Source organism: Ochotona curzoniae, unplaced genomic scaffold (assembly GCF_017591425.1).
Source record: "Ochotona curzoniae isolate NIBS_2020 unplaced genomic scaffold, NIBS_Ocur_1.0 contig_3432, whole genome shotgun sequence".
NCBI classification, from domain to species: Eukaryota; Metazoa; Chordata; class Mammalia; order Lagomorpha; family Ochotonidae; genus Ochotona; species Ochotona curzoniae.
The window spans coordinates 22,623,169-22,640,283 of NW_024465859.1; the positions used below are offsets into that span (position 1 = coordinate 22,623,169).

Sequence of the window (17,115 nt, forward strand, 5' to 3'; positions counted from 1 at the left end):
GGACAGCCCAAAGCCTTGGGACCCTGCACCCACGTGGGAGACCTGGAAGAGGTTCCTGGTTCCCAGCTTCGGATCGACATAGCATCGGCCGTTGCGCTCACTTGTGGAGTGAATCATCGGACAGAAGATCTTCCTCTCTCTCTCTTCTCTCTGTATATCTGACTTTAAAAAAGAATGCACCAGGGTACCATATGGGTGCCGGTTCTAATTAAAAAAAAAAAAGTGGAGGAGCCAAGACTCAAATCAGTGCTCCTATGGGATGCTGCTGGTGCCCCAGCTGGCAACTTAACCCACTCTGCCACAACGGAGGCCCCAGCATGGATCATTCCTTTGCAGGGAGAGTTACACACACCTTCCTTCTGGTTCTTTATAAACTGTGTAACAACCGCTGCAAACTCCCACCACCCACTGTGCTGAAACACAATCCCATCTCAGGTACCCTGGCCTCCTTTACCTGGTCTCCTGGTCTACCCCAGCCTCTGGCCCCCACTGTCCCACTCACTGCCCCAGGACTCCAAGCTCAGCTGAGTCTCACTGTGGAAGTTCCAGCTCAGGGGGGAGTGGGCAGGAGGGGGCTTTTCTGGCCCCGCACTGTCCATCCCCTGGCCAAAGCCCTCAACCCTCAGAGGCCAAAATACTGACTTGGTAATTGTGAAATCATTTGCATATTGTGAAGTGTTTTGCATACAGTGGGGTCATTTGCATACGTGGAGGGGGGCAGTTGGAGAATTCCTGGGGCAGCAGATTTTCTGAGTGTCTTCCTCCCCTTGGGGACAAACAGACTTGGGCCTTCCATCTTAGAATTCGTTGCCAGGGTAGATATAGGGACAGCCAGGTGTCCTGACCGATCTGTGGGCCTGCTTGGGGTGAGTTTTTGGGGGGACACACAGCTCTTTCTGCCCACCAGTAGCTGGGGTTCTAAGACTAGAAGGTGGTTTGAGTCCAGCTCAATAGGTTAAAATTCCACCTGCAAGTGCCAGCATCCCATAGAGGTGCCAGTTCATGTACTGGCTGTTCCACTTCCCATCCAGCTCCCTGCTTGTGGCCTGGGAAAGTAATAGAGGAGCTTGTATCCACATGGGAGACCTGCAGAAGGCTTTCGGCTCCTGGCTGCAGCTCCAGTCATTGCCGCCATTTGGGGCGTGAACCGGTGAATGGAACATCTCTATCCCTCCTGTCTGTAAATCTGATTCACCTTTCCCATAAATAAAATTAAAAGACCAATAGAGGGAGAAGTGACAGGGTGCCAGGGAGCCAGGGGGGCCTGCCATAGTGTGTGTGTGGGGGGGCACTGATGACGTCGCGCTCCATTGTACTCACAAGTAAGCAAGGACCCAAAGCTCCTGACCCCTCCGGCCCTGGTCCCTCCCTCCTCAGAGGACAAAATGAGGACCCACCCAGGTACTGCAGACAGAGTGAAGGGCACACAGTAGGTATGGAGTGCGGAGGAGGCCAGGCACAAGCCCTTTGCTGCCCTGCCCGTCCCCGCCCGGGCTCTGTCCGGTCACCAGGCACTGGACCCCAAAGGGTTACAAAAGCCCTGGTGACCGTGGCCTGAGGTTCCCAGTGAAAAACCAAAGCATAAAAATAATTCGATGAGTAAGAATAAAATTCCCTCTTTTGAGGTTCCCGGGGGCCAGGCCCCTCCCTGCGGCGGGCACTTCCCCTTTCCCGGGTTCTTGGAGGAGCCAGGCTGAGCTGACTCAGAGGAGGAGCACCCCGCGGCCGCCCCATCGGAGCCCCGAGACGGCCGCTTCGCTCGGGCCACTAGCGGGGCTGGTCCGTCCGGCAGCCTGGCGCGCCCCCGTGCGGCCGCGGGCGGGACTGCAGCCCTGGCCGTTCGACCGACCAAGTCCAGTCGCCCGGGCCCGGTCGTCGTCCCCGCCGGGGCGCGGCCTCCGTCGGGGGAACCTCACTTCCGTCCGCCACAGCTAGCCGCCCCGAGCGGAAGTGCGCTGTCCGTTCGGGTCCCCCCAACCCCAGGAGGCGAGGCGGAAGCGCCCTGGGCCGCCGTTCCCCCTCAGCCCCGGGGGCCCCCGCGGAGGGCGGCGGCTACAGCAGCAGCAGCAGCAGCAGCAGCGGCGGCGGCGGCGGCAGCGACGGGTTCCGGGCCCGGCCCCGTGTGACGTGGCCGCGCCGGGGGGCGGCTCCGGGCCGGGCGGCCGGGCGGGGCTGGCCCGGGGCGGGGCGCGGCGCCGCAGCTGGATGGCCGGGGCCGCCTGGAGCCACGCCGCCGCCGCCGCCGCCGCACGGTGAGTGAGCGCGGACCCCGCGGCACCGCCCGCCGCGTCGCCCCCGGCCGCCACCACCCCGAGCTGCCCCGGTTCGCATCACCCGGCCGGGCCCCTGTTTCGCAGAGCCCAGGAGTTTACTTCGCCCTTGCCGCCCACTCTGGGCTGCCCATCTCTGCCTACCCGCCCGGCTCCCGCGCTGACCCCCTCCAGCTGACTTTCTCCACCTCTGCCAAATTTGGGGTCCCCCGGCCCAGCGCTGCCTCAGGTCCCCCCTCAGGTGAGGGGGTCCCCACCCGCTCCTTCGGGACACTTTGAAGGCCTGGACTTGCCCCTAGGCCTGGGCACCTCATCCACTGTCCAGAAGTAGCGGCCTTTTTTCTTTTTTTTTTTTTCTCCCTCTGCCCTCGCCAAGCTGCTGAAGAAACTGAGGCAGGGACAGCACCAGCTCAAGGTCATGAGGCAGGACAGCGTTCAGACCGCGGGCCTGAAGTTCCAGATTGAACTTCTGGCTCAGTTGAGTCACGCACTGCCACATCCTGTGATCCCCCTGAGATTTGCCGCTGGACACATTCCTGCCGGCGGTGCTGGACTCCCCTGCGGCAGAAGGAGGGGCTGTCTGTGTGCCCTGCCAGAGCCCCCCACCCACTCTGGCCATTCTGCCTGCCTTCTCGCCCACCCCATCTTCACCCCCCGGCCCGGGACGAGGATGCCAAGGCAGAGAGGAGAGGTGGCAGGGCTGCTGTACCTGGCCATGGGGAAGTGCCCTGCAGTTCTTTAAAACTTGTGTCCTGTGAACATCTTCTTGCTCAACAGCCTGCTTGTTTGCCTCACCTGCCGTCTTTCTCTGTGCCTCGAGGACATTGGGCTGCAAGGGTCCTTCCCACCCCGGGCTTCCCAGTGCTGCCCCATCCCTGCCTGGGGTGGCCTCCACCCCCCCTCCCCTGGGCCCTGCCTGGCAGCCAGACATACCCAGCTGGGCACTGAAGGGCACCTGGCCAGAGCCTCACCCTGTCTTTTGGGAAAAGGGTAGCTTCCAGCAGACACGCCGACACACATGCAGCCAGCGACTGGCCAACGTCTGCTCCTTGGGAACTGGCGTGTGCCGGAGCAGGACGCCTGTGCCTGGCACACCCACTGTGGGGGTCCTGGGCAAGGCTGGCAGGAAGTAGGAGGCCAGTTTGGGGAGGGGTAGAGTTGGGGGAGGGAAGGGGGTATGCCACGTGGCCTAATCAGGTGGGTGGCCTCTGTGTTTTTCAGCACGTGGCATGCGCGGCTATTCCTGTCCTGGCTGCAGCATGGCGGGCCGAAGGCTCCTCTTCCTCACCACCCTTGCTCTGCAGCTGCTGGGAGATGCTGCGGGCAGCCAGCCGGGCCTGCGGAGCCGGGCAGCCGCCGCAGCCTGTCGCCTGGACAACAATGAGAGCGAGTCTTGGGGGGCCCTGCTGGCGACCGAAAGACTAGACACCTGGGTCTGCTCGCTCCTGGGCTCCCTGCTGGTGGGGCTCAGTGGGGTCTTCCCGCTACTCATCATCCCCCTGGAGATGGGTACCTTGCTCCGATCAGAAGGTGGGTGCCCTGCCCCTGACGTCCATGGGTGCCACTGCTCACCTTGGACCCCAGGGGCTGGCAGGACGGGTTCTTCTGCACTGCCCTCACTCTGGCTGTTGGTAGTCACCAGCCACCACCATGCAGTTGGTGGCTTGGAAATACACGTGCCGGGCTCCCTGGGGCTCAAGTGCCACCTGCCACTTACCAGCCCAGTAGCATCAGATAAATTCCTTTACTTGGTTCTGTCTCCTATCTTAAAAGAGGGGGCTAACCGTGACTGGTATGTGTCCCGTGGGTACCCTTGGGAAGACTACTAAACTAACTTCCTCCTCATAGTGTAAAGCTTCATAACACAGACTGCCTGGGGCAGGGAGGGGGCTGGGCATGGACCCTTCAGGGGGACCTGGGGCCCAGCAGCCTGCTGGTTCATTCCCTCCCTGGGGGTAGCTCTGAATGGTTAGCAAAGGGCACACTTGGATTACTCAGAAAGCAAGAGGCAAGAGAGGGTCCTTGCCCAGCCCAAGGTCCCCCAGCCTGGGATAGCCCCGTTCTGCTGACATCCCATGGCCCCCACCAGCTGCTTCCAGCTGCCAAGCCTCTGTCCATTGTTCTGCCAAACCAAGGCATGGGTTGGGACTCCCTCGGGGCACTTGCAGCCCTGGACACTGGAACTCTCAACATCCCCACCACTTTGCAGGGAGTGGTGACCCGGAAAACTGCCCATTTCAAGGGCATTTGGGAGTACACCTTGCCACTTAACTCTTGCAAGATCCCCTCTGTAGATGAGGACACTTCGTGTGAGAGCTCTTAGCTGTGATGCAGTGGCAGCTTCACCCCACACATCAAACATTCCTGCCTCTTGCTGGGCCCGGGGGTGCTAGGGAAACGGGGAGGGTGGCTGCCCCCATCCAGCCTCCCAGGGGTTTGCCAGGCTGGCTGAGAGATGGAACCAGCCGGTGAGCTGGGTGAGCATGGGGGAGGCGGGGGTGGGAGCGTCAGAGCACGGGCGTCTCTGCCTTGCAGCTGGGGCTCGGCGCCTGAAGCAGCTGCTCAGCTTCGCCTTGGGGGGCCTCTTGGGCAATGTCTTCCTGCACCTGCTGCCTGAATCCTGGGCCTACATCTGCAGCACCAGCCCTGGTGAGTGAAGCTACAGGTCCACGGGGGCAAGAGGGCCACACAGGTGAAGTTGGTGTCCAGGGTCCTGAGCTAACCTGGACCCTCCAGCTACCTGCCACAGGGATGCTGGGCAGCTGGCAGGGAGCTTGCCTAGGAGGAGGGGGAATCATCATCCTGGTCCCAGCGGCACCCCAGCTCCTCTGGGGGTCCTGGCCCCCTTCACCCCAGCCCAATGCCCAGCCAGCCATGCCCCTGCCCCTTCCCAGCCCTGGACCAGGCCCCATTGCAAACGGCCCCTCCCTCGGCCCTGGCTCGGCCTGGCCCTGTCAGTGCTGCCCCTGCAGGTGGCGAGGGGCAGAGCCTGCAGCAGCAGCAGCAGCTGGGACTGTGGGTCATCGCCGGCTTCTTGACCTTCCTGGCACTGGAGAAGATGTTCCTGGACAGCAGGAAGGAAGGGAGTGGCCAGGTGGGCCTGCGGGCAGGGCTTGGGTCTCCATCCTTTTGCCTGGGGGCTGTGGGAGGCGGAGACCAACTTCTCTGGGAGGGCCTGGGGACTGGTGACGTGTGCCTGCCGTGGCTCTAATGGCGCAGCAGCCGGAGTTCAGAGTTTGGGGGCAGGCGTTGATGGAGCAGCAGCCAGGCCTAGCTGGGGACTCCAGGGACTCCTCTCTGCTCTCCTGTGGCAACCCTAGCTGAGGGGCAGGGGGCAGCACTGAATGTCACCTTTCCCTCCTTGTCCTGCCCCCCTATCTCCAGGGCCCCAGTAAAGACCCCACTGCCACTGCCGCTACACTCAATGGAGGCCAGTGCCCAGCCCAGCCAGCTGTGCAGCCTGGCCTGCGAGCTGTGCTTCGGAGCGTCAAAGTGAGTGACCAGTTCAGGACACTGTTGACACGCAAACCTCGGTGCCCCCCACCCCAACCATACCACTCAGCCCAGTTCTCCCCCCAACACTACCCCACCCCTGCCCAGGTCAGCGGCTACCTCAACCTGCTAGCCAACACTATAGACAACTTCACTCACGGGCTTGCCGTGGCTGCCAGCTTCCTGGTGAGCAAGAAGGTGAGTGGAGAGTTGGCGGGGGAGGCCCCTACCCTGGCACATTGGTGCCACCTGCCCGCCTGACCCTCTCTGCTGCTCCCCTTCATCCTGGGACCACACTGCACCTGTTTGTGTTCCCAGCATCCTTGTCCAGCTGCTGGGCTTGACCCCTGCTTCCCCTTTGCCCTCCTCTGCCTGTGGTGTCCCGGTCCCAGGCATCTGCTGGTGCTTGGCCAGCTGAGCCCTCTGTCACTTCACACTGTCCCCCTGCCTGTGGTGTCCCTACCTTCAGGCTTGGCCTAACTTCCCCCAGGGCACATTATGAACCCTACATCTCAACTGGGTCCCTGTCACTGCCGCCTGGTGGTACGCACCTCCCCATCCTGTGGGTTGCACGATTCCCCATGGCTCCCCCAGGACAGAACGCAGAGCGGGCGCAGGCCGTGTCGGCCAGTAGTCCAGAGGTGGGCTGGAGCAGGTTTTGAGTGCGTGCATGCATCTGTCGCCATGGCCCCAGACTGAGGCTCCCCTCCCCCTCCCACCCCTGCAGATTGGGCTCCTGACCACCATGGCCATCCTCCTGCATGAGATTCCCCACGAGGTGAGCAACCCAGGGTGGCAGGGGCAGGGTGGGGTGGGGCTGTGGCCCAGCCGGCCCGTGGTGAGCTTCCATACCTCCCCTTAGGTGGGCGACTTTGCCATCCTGCTCCGGGCCGGCTTTGACCGCTGGAGTGCAGCCAAGCTGCAGCTGTCCACAGCACTGGGGGGCCTGCTGGGTGCCTGCTTCGCTATCTGTACACAGTCCCCCAAGGGCGTAGGTACGGGGCTCAGTGGGCTGCGGTGGCGGCAGGCTGGGGGCGGGGGCATGCCTGGGGCCCTGGGCTCACAGCCCCTTGGCACCCTCCGCCCACCGCAGAGGAGACCGTGGCCTGGATCCTGCCCTTCACCTCGGGGGGCTTTCTCTACATCGCCCTGGTGAATGTGCTGCCCGACCTCCTGGAGGAAGACGACCCGTGGTGAGTGGCCCTGGCCTGGCTGCAGCCCTGTGGGCCTGGCACGGCCAGCACACCCGCCCATGACGTGCCCTTCTTTCCGCAGGCACTCCCTGCAGCAGGTGCTCCTGCTCTGCTCGGGCATCGTGGTGATGGTGCTCTTCTCGCTCTTCGTAGAGTAGCCTTCCCCGACGCCCCGCCCTGCCCAGCAATAAGAGACTCCGATTCACTCTGACAAGTGTGTGTGAGCGCGGGGCGCGAACAGCGGGAGGGGTGTGGGGGTGTGCACGTGTGTGAGACCAACACTGTGATCCCTGGGGCCTTGTGCCCTGGGACCCAGGGCAGCACGTGCCTCCTGCCGCGCCGGGGCCTTCTCTCCTTGCCACCCTGTCACCCCACAGGGAACAGCAAGGAACTGCAGCATTGTGCTCCACAGGGGCCATGCCCTGCCAGGACCCCAGAAGGAAAGAGAGTGGCCCTGAGTTGCTCAGGGCTACAGGGGACCCCCGAGGCTGCCCTGCCTCCTGCTGGGACCTTTACCTGAGCAGCCCCCTTCTGCTGGCCCTTCCTCAGCACCTGCACAGCCAAAGAAAGGAGAGGCAGGGGGCTGCTGGTGGGCCCCCCACCCCACGCCTCCGCACACTACGGGCCCCAGCCCTACCCGCACCCAGCAACAGATGCTTTCCAAGGCCGTCTCCTCAGGGCTGCCCACCCCGGCCAGCTCCCAAATCCCCAGTGAGCACTCTCCGGCAGTGCCAGCAGCTCCTGCCACCGCGAGCTGCCAAACAGCAGCCTACAGGGCTGTGAGCAGCTCCAAGCCCGAAAGGCTGCCCTCCCAGTCCAGCTCAGCGATGCTCCTGCCAACCCAAGGTCCAGCAGACGCCCTGGGAGCTGGAAGGGTGTGACCCGCAGCTACCCTGCCCACTAGGGCCCCTGGGCTGGGGGAAGGGGGAGTGGTGGTGAGGGCCCCGTGTGCTCAGCGCTCAGGAATGCGCCCCGGGAGAATGCCGAGCCATAATCCCCAGCGTACCCTTGGCTGACGCCCAGGCTCAGCTGGCCTGCCCCGCAGCCGGGCTCTGGCCCTGTGCTGGCCCGCGCTGTCTGAACAAGTAAGGGTCTGCGGTGGCTCCACTTCTGTTTGTAAATATGTGTTCTATGGATGAGATATAAATAAATAAATGCTATCCTCACACGGGCTCCTCCATTGCCCTGCAGCGTGCCTTGGAACCCTTGGGTGCCTGGCCCTTGGTGCTAGCCTATAGTCCTGAGAGCAGCTGGGCACTGCCCAGTCTGCCACAGTGCCAGTGCACCTCCCAGCACTCTAGGGGGTTGTTCTCAAGACTTAACTGGCAGGACTTCTTCCCAAGAGGCTTGATAACTTAATCAAGAAAGGAAAGTCAGCTTTGGCCTCAATGCAGTGATTATTGTTCATGTAAAAAGGGAAAGGGCCCAGCGCAGTAGCCTAATGGCTAAAGTGCTCACCTTGCGTGTGCTAGGATCCGATGAGCACTGGCTCATATCCCAGCAGCCCCGCTTTCCACCCAGCAACCTGCTTGTGGCCTGGCAAAGCAGTGGGAGACGGCCCAAAGCCTTGGGACCCTGCACCCTCTTGGGAGACCTAGAAGAAGCTCCTGGCTTTGGATCAGCTCAGCTCTGGCCACTGTGGCCACTTGGGGAGTGAACCAGAGGATGCAGGATATTCCTGTATATCTCCTTTCCTTTGTGAATCTGACTTTCCAATAAAAATGATAAATCTTAAAAAAAAAAAAAAGGTGGGGGAAGGCAAAGGAGGATGGAAGAAAAGCAGAAAGAACAAGAAAGGCAGTTCCTCTGTCAACATTAGGCACCAGGGGGCGCTGCTTCCCCACCAGTGCTGTCCAGAGTCCAGGCCCCCACTCCTGTCCACACCAAGGGAAGCAGCCTTCATTAGCTGGCTGGGGGGTGTCATGGGGTCCAGCCTAGGTGGGCAGCAAGCCCTAACCAGTGACATCCTCACCAGGTGGGTTATCTGGCTCCCTGACAAGCATTCATAAAGGCTTGAGGGACACAGAGATCCCAAGGGGCTGAAGCCCCCCGCAGGAGGATGGGTCTGACAGATTGGTCTCCACCAGCCCAGGCTGGCCTACACAGGCCCTCAGGGCTCCTGGCTGTGGGGAAGCCCTGCGTTACAGCTAAAGAGGACACACCTGTAGACTCACTGTGTGGTCAGAAGGGGAATGGAGGAGGCAGTAGGAACGCCCACCCAGGCCAGGAGGGGCTGGGGCCAGAAGCACTGCCTTGGGTGCTAGGCGCCTGGTTGGAGTGTGACACCCCAGGCAGGGCCAAGGTGCTCCTGAGGGCTGGGAAGGGGATGGTCCTCCATGGGGAACGCATGGTGGTCACATCTGCTTGACAAGGGAAAAGGTGGGGCTCTCTTGAGCAGTAGAGCTGACGAGGGGCCACTCTGAAAGGCCATGTAGGGGTTCAGGAAATTGGGCAGAGGGTGTGGCTGTGGGGCTGCCTTGCCCCTCAGCCTCAGGGTGGAGTTGTTTAGAACACCTAATGTGGATGCCCTACTGATGGTCATTAGCCCTGTTCCCTGGATGGCGAGCCTCGCTGATTCAGGACAAATTAGGACAGATGTAGGGTGGGAGCAAACAGCACAAGACAACGCAGCAGAGAAAGGGCCCTGGAGGACGACACAGAAGAATCGGGAGTGTGGACCCAGGGGAGGTCCCGCAGCTGGCACACTGTGACAAATGTCAGGGAGGCAAGACCCAAAGCCTGGCTTTGCAGGAGAGCAGACTGGAGCCGCGGGGGTGGAGGGAGAGCAGGGCTCAAGGACCCTAGCAGCTGCGACTCCGACAACTGCTGTGGCAGGGCAAGGGGCCTCCCACGGGTACTGCCCCCTCCAAGAACCCAGAAAAAGTGATGCAGACAGGTGCCAGGGACCCGAAACCATCTTTTATTGTGAACTGTGCCAACAGCAGAGCCGGGCGACGAGGCCCCACTAGGCGTAGTACTGCAGGTTGGCTTTCTTCTTGGCCTGTACCTCCAGGATGCCCTCCATGTAGTCCTCATGCGTGAGCTCCGTGGCCCCCCGGCGCAGCGCGATCATCCCCTGCAGCCAGCACACACAGGCTGAGGGCTGGCCCCCACCGCCGCTCTGGCTTTTCCCAGCTCCCTCATCTCCAGGGCAGGAGCCCTAGGCACCCATCCGCCCACCCGCCTGCCCACTCACCGCCTCCACACACACGGCCTTGCACTGGGCGCCATTGAAGTCATCAGTGCAGCGGGCCAGCTCCTCGTAGTTGACGTCAGGGCTGGGGAAAGGAAGCACGTGCATAATGAAAGGCATGCAACGGACAGATGTCCTCCCAGTCCTCCCAGGGCCAGGCTTAGCTCTGGCCCTGCAGCCATTTGGGAAGCAAACCAGCAGATGGAAGATTTGTCTCTGTTTCTCCCTCTCCCCACCCTGGGTCTGTGGCGAGGCAGCAGTGGTGGCAGAGACCAAAGCTGGTCTCACAGCAGCTCAGCAGAGGCATGGTGGTGCCACTGCCACCATTACTGTCCCCAAAACATGTTGCACTGCTTCGAGCTGTCAGACCTCTGGCTGAAGGCAGTGCGGGTCTGATCCTGGCACGCCAGACCCTGCCTGGACAGTCCCCAGCCATGCTGGGCATGCTCACCCCTGGCAGACAGCACCTCTGGCCCTGTCACAGTGGGCAGGAATCCAATGGAGCTGGACACCCAGGCGTGAGGCCCCACTCCCTCAGACAGGTGCACTGTGGTGGGGCCTGGCCAAGGCTGGAAGACAGCTTGGAGAGGAGAGCCAGGGTACGCCCTGCTGGCCATTCTGGCCCTGCTCACCTGACGTTCATCTTCCGGGAATGGATCTGCATGATTCTGGCACGGGCCTCCTCATTGGGCATTGGGAACTCGATCTTGCGGTCTAGGCGGCCAGAGCGCAACAGGGCGGGGTCCAGGATGTCCACCCTGTTGGTGGCTGCAATCACCTGAGGAAGAGAAGTAGCTCCCTGAACTGAGCAGGTGCTCACCAACAGGCTCAGCCACGGACATCAGAGGCCGAGGGCGGCCCGGGCGCGGGCAGAGAGCTGCAGAGGGCAGAGCCAGACACAGGGTCCCTCTCTCTCCTCTTCCTTCCAGGAGGGCTGCCGCTCACCTTCACTTGGGTGTTGGGCTGGAAGCCGTCCAGCTGGTTCAGGAGCTCCAGCATCGTCCTCTGCACCTCTCGGTCCCCCGCCTTCTCGCTGTCAAAGCTGGGGCACACAACAGGTGGAGTCACGGCTGAGCCCCACTGGGGGCTGAGTCTGCCCCCGTGCTGCCGCCGAAGCCCAACCCAGGCTGTCCAGTAAGAACAGCGTGTGTGTGGAGCAGGCACAGGAGCCCACAGCGGGGATCCCAGGACACATGGTCTAATGCGGAGGACCCTGGCAGAGGTATAGCCTGGATGAGAACCGACAGCCTGGCAGGTGGGGAAGGCGGTGGCACAGCAAAGAAAGCCTTTACCCTAAGGAGCACTGTGGGTGGAGCCCCCAGAGGCCTGCGGGGACACAGGATGGAGGCCGCCAGACCTGCGCCCTCAAAGGTATACAACGGCAGCTCGTAAGCAAGCGGATGGTCAGGGATGCAGGAGGCCAGGGAGGACAGGCCCAGGCAGGGAGCTGGGATCCAGCACAGGGAAAAGCCACCCCTACTCACAGCCACCGAGGCCACCCTGGGGCCACGGCTCCCTCACCGCTTGGTGCCAATGGCATCCAGCTCGTCGATGAAGATGATGGACGGAGCTTTCTCCTTGGCCAGGGCAAAGGCATCCCGGACCAGCTTGGCACCATCCCCGATGAACATCTGCACCAGCTGGGGCCCAGCCAGCTTGAGGAAGGTGGCCTGGGGGAGGCAGTGAGGTGGGGGGAGGGGTCAGGCTGGGGGCAATGCAAGGCCCCTGGAGCCTGCCCACCCAGCCCAACTCTCCCAAATGCCTCACCTTGGTCTGAGCAGCACAGGCCCGGGCCAGCAATGTCTTCCCAGTCCCCGGGGGTCCGTACATCAGCACCCCCTTGGGAGGCTGGATCCCCAAGTTCTCAAACTTCTCCTTGTGGTTCATGGGCAGGACTATGGCCTCGACCAGCTACAGGGGAGAAGCCTGAGTGAGCACAGTGACACTGCAATGGTTCCCACAGCCCACCCACTACTGTACCCTCCCCCTCTGACTTAGAGTGTCCCTTGCCAGCCCCTGCCCAAAGGGGACATGAATGTTCCTTGCCACCAAGGCTGTCTATGGCCTGGCCAATAGTTGTAGAAGGCCTAAATTCCAGTCCCAGTCTGGCCCTGCACGGGCCGATCAAGCTGTCCACATCTGCTTCCCTGCCTGGCACCCTTCCTTTCCTTCCCAGGACAGAGGTTGAGAATAACAGGGCTAGTAAGGAGGTGGGATCCCGACAGGTGAACGGCCCCCACCGAGCCCACACCTCCTGGATCTGCTTGTCCAGGCCCCCAATGTCACTGTACTGCTCTGTGGGTCTCTCGTCCACCTCCATGGCCTTCACCCGCGAGTCGTATTCTGTGGGCAGCGTCTCCAGGATCAGGTAGGAGTCTTTGTTCACACCCTGAGGGCACAGCATAACGTCTGCAGGGGGTCCCAAGCCCTAGCTCATGGTGTGTGGGGGGTGTATCTGCAGAGTGAAAGGAAAGCTCCAGCACTGGGCAGCATGAGAATCAAGCCATCGCTGTCTCCCAGGCTTGCTGGGCTGCCTGCTCTGCCAACATCCAGAGCTGACAGGGGCCTGGGACTGAAGCAGGGGCAGAAACTGGGGAAGAGGCTGGGATGGGAGCGGGCAGGAGGGGGCAGCAGGGGGTCGGGACTAGGGTTCAGCTGGCTGGTGTGAGAACCCTCACTGCTGGGGCCCAGCCCAGACTCTAGCGCCACTCACCACCAGGTCTCCGGGCTTCAGCTTTTCGGCGTCCACCAAACCAATCACTGGCAGGAAGTAAGTCTGTGGGGGAAGGTCCCAGGGGTGAGTGCCCTCAGCAGCTGTCCTCACACCTCTTCTGCCCTTCCCTACCTCCCCCTGCACCACTGCTGTGCTGGCTTCACCTGTCGCGTGGAGGTTTTGATGACTGCACACTTGCCCTTCCTCTGTGAGTCCAGGTCAATGTTGGCGCCATCCTCCTCTTGGTCATTAGGATCAACATCTAGCAGCTGGAAAGGAAGACGTTCAGCCCCTGGGCTCCCCCCAGGCCCCCGAGCCTGGTGCATCCACAGCTGGGACAGTCTCCACCACAGCAGGGTAGGCGGCCCAGCCGCTCTCCTCTTGCTAGAAGCTCGCCTGGCACAGGTGTGACAGCCAGGCCAGGGGGGTGTGGCAAGCTCTCCCTCTCGCTGGTGCGCTTGCCTGTATAGGGCACATCCAGCCCTCCCCGGGGAAGAAAAGGAGACCTGTGAGCCATCCCAGGCCCTGCACCTGCGTGGCAAGGGGTCCCCGGGAAGGGAGGTGGGAGCAGGCTGGTTGGTGTCGACCCACCCCTACCCAAGCAGCCCCAGCCAGGGTTGGGTCTAAGACCCGCCGACCCCCATAACCCTTCTTCAGCCCTCCACATACACACACACCTCGATGACGTTGGAGACAAGGTACGGTAAGGTCTTATTCACTTTGATCTTCTCACTGTTCTCTTTGATCTTGTCCTTCATGGCCTGGAGCTCGTGGGTGACTCGCAACACTTCGCTCTTCATGATCTGTGAGAAGGACCCGTGCAGGTGAATCATCATGGCTGGGCTCAGCTCTGGCAGGGGTCCGGGAGCCCCCCACTCCCACCCCTGGGTAAACGGGCCCAGCTCCTAGGCTCTGACTACATCCAGCACAGGAAGAAACCTGTGGCCAAGTTTCCCAGCTTCGAGAAAAGAGCAGGCCGCCACCCTGTCCCTCTTTGGGATCTTGGGGGGCAGCTGCAGGTGCCAGGCCTGCTGCCCGCTCGGGGCTCCCCCCACGCCCACCTTGATCTCACTGTCCAGCAGCCGCGTGCGCTGGATGATCTCCTCCGTGGACATCTTGCGCACCTCCTCTCCGATCCCATCTTGCTGTTAAGAATGGTTTTGCATTCAGACATCTCCCCACGCACAGCCTGTTTCCCCGGAGGAGTCAGTCGGGACCCCTGCCCACCCCTCCCCCGACTGTCCCATGTCCGTCTACCCCACCACGGGACAGGGACAGACCTGGATCCCCAGCCACCTCCTCCCCGTCCAGCGGGGCCCAGCTTCGGGGTCCCCCCGCTGCCCCGGTGCCCACCTCGGCCTCATCCCACACGGTCGCCATCTTCTCCTGCCGAGTCACCGGACTCTCGAGTGTCGGCGACAGATTCATTTCCTCAACGAGGAGGCCGCACACCTGACCGGGTACGAGGCACGGCGGAAGGTGAAGGCCGTCTTTCTCAAGGTCTTTGGCCTAGTGGGCGAACCGCGCGCCCCGAAACCCCTATTCCCGCTTGGACCAGCGCCGGCCGCGCCGACGCAGCGAATCTGCGTCTTCGACTGCGAAGACGAACGCGGCCCCCACCAGGCCAACCCCGGCGAGTCCTGAAACGGCCCCGCCCCCGGTATTTATAACAAGAGGTGAGGGGTGGCCACTATTGGTCAGAACGCCAAGCGGGGGCGGGGCCTGAGTGTAAAACCGGAAGAGGTGGGAGAGAACGTAGGCTCCGCGGGGCGCTCTTGGGAAATGTAGTTTTAAGCTGGCCACAGCACGCTCAACGTCAAACTCTGGCCCCGCCTAAGAATTTGGATATTTGCTCCATGGCATTGCCCCAAAACTATCAGTAACATAGTTAGCCTTGTGGAAAGGACAGCAACAGTAATGTCGGGGCTGGCGTTTGACTTAGCAGTGGGGATCCCCACATGGGATGCCGGGTTCGATTCCGGATTCTACCTTTGTGCTAATGCCGAGCAGGTAGCGGTGATGGCGCCAGGGCTTGGGTTCCTGGCACCCGCTTGGATTAACCGCCTGCCTCGCGGCTTCAGCCCAGGATGCCCAGGTCAGGGCTATTGCAGTGACCCAGGGCGTGAACCCACGGATGAAGGCTCTTTTTCTCTTGTCTCTCAAATGCATGTTTTCAGGAAGTTCGTGATGCAGGATGTATTTTTATGTATTTTTGTTTATTTTATTTTTATTTTATTTATTTTTAAAAGTGGAGGGCTTTTTAAAATATATATATTTTATTGAAAGGCAGATTTATGTACAGAGAGGAGGAGAGACAGAAAGATCTTCCATTCACTGATTCACTCCCCAAGTGGCTACAATAGCCGCAGGAGCTGAGCTGAATTAAAGACAGGATCTAGGAGTTTCTTCTGGGTGTCCCACTTGGGTGCAGGGTCGAGACATGAACTGCTGTGCTTGAAGGGGGAGGATTAGCCTGTTAAGTCATCATGCCAGCCCCCAGGAACCAGTTTTAGAGCGAGAAACTGCTCTATCATCAGAGCAGACTCCCAGAGCCCTCTGTATGTGAGAAGTGCACTCGGTGAGGAGACTGCGGGTGAATGCCAGCGCAGCTCATGTGGGCAATCGCTGGCTCTCGTGGCAGGCATGCAGTGGGTTGCCTCTGCAGGCAGGAAGAGCTCACACTACCTGGGTTAGTAGTGCCTAGCTCTGCTGCTCCAGGGTGTTTTGTTTGTTTGTTTGTTTGTTTGTTTGTTTGTTGTTTTGTTTTGTCGCAAGCCATGTCCCAGAGTGCCCCACCTCACTCAAAGAAAGAAAGAAGAGAGAAAAAGAAAGAGCAAGAGATAGAGAAAGGAAGGAAGGAAAAGAAAGAAACAGCAAGCAAAGTCTGAGCTGAGTGGTCCTTCCCAAACGTTAGTCCCTCAACAAAGACAACAGGATAGGTACCTAGAGTGTAGGGCCAGGCTACCACCACCAGACCTCCTGTGCCTCGGCCTCTGCCCCTCAAAGCCATGACCAGCTATGCCTCTGGGCTTTGCTTCTGCTCTTCCCAGAGCCCCAGGTCCCCACTGGGAACTGGGGAACTCCTGCAGGGTCTTATAGTCATTTCTGGAGCCTTCCCAGCTCCCCCTCCAACTTGTATGTCCCCCACCCCCATGCCAGCCCTATAACTCCTGGGGCAAGTGGCACAGTTCCTATACCACAAGTCCCCAAGGGCCTAGGAGAGTGCCTGTTACACACACACACACACACACACACACACACACACACACCCTATGGATTTCCCCATGGAATGAAGAACAAATTAAATCCCTAACCACCATGGGAAGTATTTCCTCACCAGAGCCCTATGCCCAAATCCATTAGTACTCTCTTGGGTCGGTCCCCAGGTCCCATTCCCTGGTAGGGAGAAAAACTAAAATATCAAAGGACTTTCTTCTGAGTCCTTTATAGTGCTTCATTGTAAACCTGGAATCAACGTGCCAGGATCCCATTGGGCACTGGTTCTAATCCTGGCAGCTCCACTTCCTATCCAGCTCCCTGCTTGTGGCCTGGGAAAGCAGTTGAGGATGGCCCAAAGCCTTGGGACCCTGCACCCATGTGGGAAACCTGGAGGAGGTTCCGGGCTCCTGAATTCAGATCAGTGCAGCACCGGCAGTTACGGTCACTTGGGGAGTGAATCATCAGATGGAAGATCTTCCTCTCTGTTTCTCCTCTTCTGTATATCTGCCTTTCCAATTAAAATAATAATAATAATAATTCTTTTTTAAAAATTCCCAAATGAAATAAGTGTCTCTTCCCATGTCCTCCAGTTATAACCACCATCATCTGTCGCTTCTGTGGCCTTCCACCCTGATTCCACCTTAACCCCCTCGCCATGGTGGTGACTTCTATGAGTCAATTTTTTAAAACTTAATTTAATTTAATTTAATTTGGGGGGTTATGTTATGAAATAAATTCATGGTTCATACCAATGCATTGATATAATCCTACTACGCAGTCCCTATAAAATGCCTTCATTTATTTAACAAATAACTTTTTTTCCCCACTATAACCTAAAAAGAAAACAACAACAACAACAAAAACAGGATCCAGTGCCGGGACCTGCGGCTTTAGCTGTTTGGTCCAGAGTTGCCTGGGTTTTTAGCGACCTCGACACTTTTAGAGTATCCGGGCCAGCTGTCGTGTACGGAGCCTGTTCTCAACATAGCAACCAGGGGATTCTTTTACACCCCAGCCAGATCATGTCCCTGCTCC

General features: G+C 60.1%; 2 protein-coding genes across 2 annotated transcripts; one reads left to right on the top strand and one right to left on the bottom strand.

Annotated features, from left to right (window-relative positions):
• The first annotated feature begins 2,219 nt into the window (after window positions 1–2,219).
• Window positions 2,220–8,118, top strand: SLC39A13 (solute carrier family 39 member 13). The gene is made up of 10 exons (XM_040980228.1): window positions 2,220–2,252; window positions 3,492–3,800; window positions 4,806–4,919; window positions 5,243–5,364; window positions 5,655–5,762; window positions 5,871–5,960; window positions 6,490–6,540; window positions 6,625–6,757; window positions 6,856–6,955; window positions 7,038–8,118. The coding sequence occupies exons 2-10, from the start codon at window positions 3,500–3,502 to the stop codon at window positions 7,111–7,113; spliced, it is 1,095 nt and encodes a 364-aa protein (XP_040836162.1). The 5' UTR covers window positions 2,220–2,252; window positions 3,492–3,499; the 3' UTR covers window positions 7,114–8,118.
• A 1,737-nt stretch (window positions 8,119–9,855) lies between these two features.
• PSMC3 (proteasome 26S subunit, ATPase 3) lies at window positions 9,856–14,465 on the bottom strand. The gene is made up of 12 exons (XM_040980229.1): window positions 14,215–14,465; window positions 13,923–14,006; window positions 13,539–13,664; window positions 13,026–13,130; window positions 12,862–12,924; window positions 12,400–12,537; window positions 11,916–12,059; window positions 11,670–11,818; window positions 11,094–11,190; window positions 10,781–10,926; window positions 10,152–10,233; window positions 9,856–10,031 (listed from the first exon to the last, which is right to left on the bottom strand). Exons 1-12 carry the CDS (start codon window positions 14,287–14,289, stop codon window positions 9,921–9,923), a joined length of 1,320 nt encoding a protein of 439 aa, XP_040836163.1. The 5' UTR covers window positions 14,290–14,465; the 3' UTR covers window positions 9,856–9,920.
• Between the last annotated feature and the right edge of the window lie 2,650 nt (window positions 14,466–17,115).

Excerpts from the sequence above, each read along its gene's own strand:
- SLC39A13 (XM_040980228.1), top strand. The coding sequence starts at position 3,500 with ATGCGCGGCTATTCCTGTCCTGGCTGCAGCATGGCGGGCCGAAGGCTC. Across the intron at positions 5,961-6,489 it reads GCTTCCTGGTGAGCAAGAAG|ATTGGGCTCCTGACCACCAT; the intron begins GTGAGTGGAGAG and ends CCACCCCTGCAG. Across the intron at positions 6,541-6,624 it reads TGCATGAGATTCCCCACGAG|GTGGGCGACTTTGCCATCCT; the intron begins GTGAGCAACCCA and ends ACCTCCCCTTAG.
- PSMC3 (XM_040980229.1), bottom strand. The coding sequence starts at position 14,289 with ATGAATCTGTCGCCGACACTCGAGAGTCCGGTGACTCGGCAGGAGAAG. Across the intron at positions 14,007-14,214 it reads CCGTGTGGGATGAGGCCGAG|CAAGATGGGATCGGAGAGGA; the intron begins GTGGGCACCGGG and ends CATTCTTAACAG. Across the intron at positions 13,131-13,538 it reads TTGTCTCCAACGTCATCGAG|CTGCTAGATGTTGATCCTAA; the intron begins GTGTGTGTGTAT and ends CTTCCTTTCCAG.